This window comes from Aureococcus anophagefferens, assembly GCF_000186865.1.
Source record: "Aureococcus anophagefferens unplaced genomic scaffold AURANscaffold_47, whole genome shotgun sequence".
Taxonomy (NCBI): domain Eukaryota; class Pelagophyceae; order Pelagomonadales; family Pelagomonadaceae; genus Aureococcus; species Aureococcus anophagefferens.
Window position 1 is genome coordinate 211,449 of NW_008705602.1, and position 6,913 is coordinate 218,361.

A 6,913-nucleotide genomic window follows, 5' to 3' on the forward strand; every position below is an offset into this window, starting at 1 on the left:
GCCGAGGTAGGCCGCCGGGTAAGTCGTGGAGTCCGAAAGTAACCCGTCAGGTAAGTCGTTTTGGCCGAATGTAAGTCGTAAGTAACATGTTAGGTAAGCCGTTACGTCCGACCCCGATTAGACGAGCTAGCCCGCCGGCGCGCCGCCTTGGGCGGGCGCGGGCGCTGGCCCTTGCCGGCCCCAGTTAACTCCTTTGATGGCGCATGAAACCCTTATCCTTTTATGGATCCTTACTGCAGTCACGTGTGAAGGCAGCATGGTCTTCAGGGACAGCAGAGGCAAATGCTAATCTAGCGCCAGAGCTGCATGCGCTCGTCTGCGCTGTCAGCGATGCATGCAGAGCGCTTTACAAACACACGAGTTCTGACGAAGAGCTCTTACGGCAGGGTGTGATATCCGGCAAGGTGTGGGTTGAAGCACTGTGCGATGCGATGGATGGGGCTCTCTTCTTCGGATTACGCCCACCCGCAGTACCAGCGGCCATTGTTCGGCTCCAGGACGCGCGTTTGCGCGGCTTGCGTGACGATAGCGTGCCTGGACTAGACAAGAATTGCGGTGCACGTTGCGACACGTGGTGCGAATTCGAAACACCGCACTTCCGGTCGGCGCTAGTGAATGCTGTATCCGCTGTCCCATTGTTTGGCGCGCTGCGTCAGTGCCTCGAGGACTCAGACTCTAGCGCGTTCGTTTGCACAGCGCACGGGAGTTGTCGCGCGTGGCTTCGGTATGCCCTACAGCGAGGGGTCTTGCTCGAGGCGCTTCGTGAGCTTTTCGCGTCGCCTAAGATAGATGATGTTTGGTATGGCCGATCGGTTGTTGCGTGACTGTCTGAGTCTTTGATATTGGCCAGCGTATTCATGGCAGCGTCATAGGTCTCAGGCTGCTCGTGTGGCGTTGCTCAATGGCCTTGGACCACTTTCATTGCTCACAGAGCGCTACGGCGCACAGACTGTACCCCTCAGCGATGATCCTAGCCTCGACGCACCTTTCGTCGCATACGACGAACGCAAAGTCTTGCGGCTTGTGCGTCCTCCCGCACCTCGGGCTTTGAAAAAGGCAACTACAGAAGATCCGCCCCCGCCTTCAGCGGTGGAAGTCACGCTCGCGGGTGCATGTCAACTCCGCGAAGCATATAGCGTTCAAACACACCACAGGCTGGGTAAGGCTCACATCACAACTTACGGGACTGACGCAGGCTATGAAATAGTTCATATTCTGTCGCGGTCTTCCTGGTTTGTTACCTTCCCCCCCGCTCCGCTGAGAGTCGTCGCTTGCGTTCCAGTCTTGTATCATGGACGAAACTACACATCTCATTAGGTATTTGAGGAGCCGACACATCATAGGCGCAGCATACTACTGTTGCGTGTCTGATAGGGTGCACCCACCAACAACTGGTTGGCGCCCCTACAGGGCCAGCTTGTTGCCCGCGCCTGTCATTCGTCGGGTCCCCATGACACGGATTACCAGAGATTCTCAAGCCGCACAGCCGCAACTACCTATCAAGACTACGGTCACAGTGACTGAATTTGTCGCAGTAGTCCAAGACATGCCAAATGTAGCTGTTCCAAAATGCCCTCGGCAACGACCTCACTCTATCTGTATCACAACCGTGAATGGGAACACGAGGCTCAAGGTGCGAGCGCTTAACATGGCGTGTGCGACACCGGTTCGAGCCAGGTGGGTATCGCCTGGCTTATTTTACGGGAGCCTATTCAAACAAAGATAGTCGTCGCCATTAGGTGGAAAACTATGTCTAAGAGATCCACTGGCGAGGGGTCGTGCGTGCAGATTTTGCTCTGCAAGGCCCTCGCCAATACGGTCCTTGAGTGCGCTCCTCTGCGTCCGGTCGTTCGCTGCTGAACACATTCGGGAACCGCTAGTGTGGGCCCAGGCACAAAGCTCTCAAGCGCATGTCTCATATATCACTTGCGCTCTCTATTACACAGCAAGCCGAGGTTGGGGCAAGTTGCATGATGCGCGCATGTGCACGTGCGTTGGCAGCCAGCAGCGATGTTGATGTTTCAGGGGCAACAGTGCTAATACCATGGCGTGATGCTGTTCAACTTGCACGATGTGATGATGCTCTTTTCACTGAATTACGACTTGATCAGAGTCCAACGCTCTTCAACTCCACGCTCAAGCCTTCGTTGGCAAATGTGGCGCGTGAGAACTGGAAGCGAGCATGGCGTCGCGCTAGACGCTCCCTTGGTGGCACTACAAACCGGGTAGTTAGTAAAAGAATGGCTTGGCGTGCGAAACGGCAGGGCGACGTCGCACCTGTTTTCGCTCGCTGCCGGGTCTGGCTTTTGCCTGTTCAGTATGAGTTGCAACTTAGGTGTTGAACGAAGCCAAGGCTCTGGGAGTCGAAGTTGAAACCTATCGTTCTCGGAAAATCTTGCGCTACATTCTCCACGTCGCGTTAGAGACTGCTGTCATACTCAGCGTCGCGTAATGGTTTGGGATAGCTCGGATTTGACAGATGATTGGGACGCACTGAAATTTCCGGCAGTCAAAGCTGAATCATTTCAAATCAGGTCACTTTCGAATCATGTGATCACTGTGATGATTGTTTTGGCTCAAGCTATGCAAGTGAGCTCGAGCACGCCTGCCTGCGGCGCCCACGGCGCACTGCAGTCGTCCAAAGCCAGCGTTCAGCACGAAGGTCGAATAGATGACAATGATGCACGCCATTACATGTTTGAGGCGCCTTTGGACGTAAAACTTGCTCTAGGTCCGATGTGGCGAACCAGCACTTGCGCTGCTGCATGCTCGTGTCCGTGCATTTTCTTCGCTTGACGACAGCGATGGTGATCTTGACTTTGCATTCGTTGAGCGGGACAGGCTCCGGGCCGTCGAGGCTGCGGTGCTCGCGCGCTGTGCTGATGCAAACCCGATTGGGAAAGACTCGTCAATCGCGTCCCTTGCTTCACCTGGGGTCAAACTCATGGATGCGTACCTTGCTCGCCTGGCAGATCGTGCGGGCACCCATGTTGCCGTCGGGAGGGCGATTAAGCTCTTTCTTGACGAGGCAGAGAGCTTGACTGACATTGAGCTGCCATTCTTTGACATGGCGGGTAATATCACCAATACTCTAAAAGATGACGGAGGTGCACGTGTATCCGTGTCATGTGAACGCATTCTTGATTGTCGTTTCCTAACTCAGCACGTGGCGCCAGCTATGGGATTTAGGCTGCTGCAACCTCTGTTACACTGGGTCTCTGGCAACCCCTTCGGGTGGCGTCTACCACTGCAGCAGAGCCACCATTATTTGCCACACTGGCAGTACTGCGCAGACATGCTCATGCAGGCAAAGGTGTTCGCACTCAAACCCTGCGTCGGTCTTTGCCTCAGTCTCAACCAAATCCAAGCTCCCGAGGTATGAGCTCTGAGGCCCACTCAAGGGACTCTCTTCTCGATCGCACTGTTGGTGTCAGTGACGAAATTAGCCAAGGCACTCGGTTGCCCCTTTCATTTGCAAAAGACGAATATACACTGCTCGTGTCCCAGAAATATAGGTGTATCTGTTGTGGTGAACCAATTGGAAGCTCCATGATCTCCAAAAATTACGCACCCTGCAGACTCCTCGATGCCCTCTGCTGCAAGAGGCGCTGTCACAACGATACAAAACGCAAGATTCCGTGGTATGCGAACCGTGCCAGTCTCGACCACATGACTGCACCAGTACATTATAGGCGTGTCATTCTTGCAAACGATGACCGGCCTTACCGCGTCTCGAAGGCTGCAGCAAGTTTCCTCGATGATCGGAAATCAGAGCCCATCATACGACTCCCACCGGATGCGTCTATCTTCGAGCTCGAACCTAGAATGGATGCCGCGAAGCGTCTCCGCCGTCGTCTTGGAGAGCTTGCCCGCAATGCCATGAAGGATGGACCAGGCGCAATCAACGCGACCGATGCAATTCTTCAGCGATTGCCAGAGCATTCAGTACACTTGGCTCTCAAAGATTGCGAGTTTTGGTCACTTGATGATATTTTGCGAGCGAAAGACGGCAGTCTCATTACGCTGCTCTCAGACACGATCGCAGTCGCTGCCTCGGCCTTTGCGCGTGTAGATACTTAGCGTGGGTGCATAAGCAAAACTAAGCCTTGACGGAATAAACTTCACAGTCTATGATGGACTTTGGGACATTGATGGCTCGGGGCGCACAGCTAATATTGAAGGAGATGCAGACCTTTAAGCGAATGGCTCGCATCGTTTATAGTATCTACGTTGGGCAATTATAATCACTACGGCTCATTTCCTATATAGCCACTACTTCACGCCGGCCGCGCTGCTCGACGGCGGCGGGACCGCGCACGCCTCGAAGGGCTGCCGCGACGTGCCCGTCATGGCACAAAACACGCACTTCTACATCCCCGCAGACAACCACATGGACAGCAGCAATGGGCCCGTCGCCAGGCGCCGTGTCGTCCATGTCGCCGACGACCTGATCAAGGGGCACATTGCCACATGCTTAGCGAACTAATCCTTACAAAACTTGGCTAGGTACCGCGTGCACGTCCGAGACCCACGGCGCCAGCCTCTGCGGCGTGGGCTACGCCGAGCCCAAGCAGACCTTCCCCGGCGACATCATCTGCCGTACCTACGCCTCCGCCGCAGACCTGGCGCGCGCTGTCCAGTCCCGCGCGCCTCGCGCGGGCCTCGACTTAAAACACCGACGCATGTGCCATCTACGGACGCACTCGCCGGTGGGGGAGAGCCGGGGGAGACGCCGTCCCCCCCGGGCCGACGGCAGGCCTTTCAGACCACGCCCTGGCCCCGCTTGACCTCCCCCTCCGCTCAGTCTAATCAACTGTGCTTAAACAGTTCATGAGTCAACTGATAGACCTCTATGATAGACCATTGATCGATTGGACTCTCTGAGTAGTCATGAACAGTGATTATGGTGGGCGCCAAAACACCCCCTGGCGACCCTCCCGCTGGACCCCGGCGCATCAGGGGTCCGTCCAACATGTCCTCTGGAGGACCAAAGCTGAAAAGCAGCCATCCATGCCGAAACTCGGCTGTGGACGGGCTGCCAAGCACGACGCGCGCCGCGGCTCAAACCTGGTCAACGACCCGAGAAACGCGCATTGGGGACACCCGCGACCGCTTCGAGACCCTCTCAGACACCCCTCGAGTGCATCAGCCGCGTAGATCGTCCTCTGGGCCCGGCGCTGACCACGACGACCACTCGGAGCGCTCGACGCGCACCGCCGGGGCTGCCACGCGCGCGCGCGTGATGATGGACATAAAAACTGGGCCGCGCCGGTGCGATCCCATCGCAACAAGGTCCCTGTGCGATCGCACCAGCGCGGCCCAGTTTCTGTTGCACCAGGACCGACATATCGCCCCTCGACGCGTCGAAATGGCCCGGATCCAGAGGCCCCGTTCGCCCCGAAATCGTGCTCGTTTCTCGAGATCGAGAGCGGCGCGTCGAAGACCGCCCACCGGCGCGGCGCGGGCTCGAAGGCCGCCGGGGCGCCCGGCGGACCGAGCCGCCGAACGCGGGCGTCAAAGTCGGGCGCTGCCCATCGGATCGGCTTCCCAGTGCACTGGAGCCCCTGGGGAACTTTAGATGGATACTTGCTGCCCCCCTCGTTGCGTTGGACTGTTGCAACAGCAAGCTTGTTGAAAACTGCCCGATGAGCAATCAACTCCTTCCCCGACAACACGGGACTCGCCGACGATACTACACTCCAGAGGAGGTGGCGGCACATAATTCTGCAACCGATGCTTGGGTTACGGTGTTTTTCAAAGTATTCAATCTGACTGACCTGATCACCACCAATCGAGATACGATGACGCAAGCATTGATTTGTAACGCGGGGCGAGATGTCTCTCATTGGTTTGATGGCAAGACAATGGAAGTAAAATCATATTACAGTGAGGATTTCGGAATCGTCCGCCCATATGTGCCTATGGGTCGCTTTCTACATGTCCAGCTTGCGGGGTCCAGCTTGTAGATGAAACATTAGTAATTTGTTCTTTCGTAGGTGTCTCCATCAGGACCAGCATCAAATTGGTCGACTGAGCTTCCTCAAGATCTGCCCTGGTATCGAGAGCATAGTTTCAGTGTTAAATTTGACGATACAACCTAGGTGGAAGGACAAGCAGTATATCATTGGGAACATGTCGCAACGAGTCCGCAAACTAAGAATCGTTAACGTGCTAACACAACAGTCTGACATCCTAAGTGTTTGCAGTGAAGAAACGATGGAAGAAATTCAAGCACGGTATTGAATCATCTTCGGAGACATTGTCCAAAGCTATCCCGTTGTAGACGAAATACCAGAACCCGCAGGTACATGGAATACAACGCGCATGCCACCTGTTACACGTGGAAACAGCTAAAAGATGAAAATTTTGTCAAGATCGATATGCAGAAAACACTAGATCAAATAGGCATGCCCGATGAAAGTGGACTGTTCGAAAGCATGGGCATCGACGAAGACCAATACATGCCAATAGTACATGTGTACTTTAATGATGACTTGACATACAATTGAATGGCTGAAATTGTGGGGCATGGCCGCTGGTTTCCGACCTGCCCGTGCGCAGATTTGGCCTGCTTCCTCTTCTTGTGTTGCGAGGCGAGCCAGAGTATTCGTAGGGGAGGTTCATTCAGGGTGGATGTTGCAAGCAGAGTAGGATGTAGCCCCCAGGCTCAGCGAGATAGCAAACTAAGGGCGGTCTAGGAGATGTCGCAGGAAGGTCAGCACTGCGGCAAAGTCACTCCACACCGTGGACCTATTAGGCTGCCTCCCCGTGTCGGAGTCTACTATCTCGTTAAGTTCAGTCCCAAGGTCCCCACTTTAGTATGGGGCTCCTTTCTCCTTTCCCCAATTTCCTTCTCTTTCCCTCTTTCCATTCCACATTGACAGTATAGAGTGACCCTCTCCTGTTGGGAATC

The 6,913-nt window shown here is 55.1% G+C and overlaps 1 protein-coding gene across 1 annotated transcript; it reads left to right on the forward strand.

Moving 5' to 3' along the window:
- Positions 1-5,645: 5,645 nt before the first annotated feature.
- Positions 5,646-6,509, forward strand: AURANDRAFT_33534 (hypothetical protein; the record flags this gene model as incomplete). The annotated part of the gene is made up of 4 exons (XM_009043264.1): positions 5,646-5,939; positions 5,997-6,055; positions 6,102-6,236; positions 6,305-6,509. 4 exons carry the CDS (start codon positions 5,646-5,648, stop codon positions 6,507-6,509), a joined length of 693 nt encoding a protein of 230 aa, XP_009041512.1.
- Between the last annotated feature and the right edge of the window lie 404 nt (positions 6,510-6,913).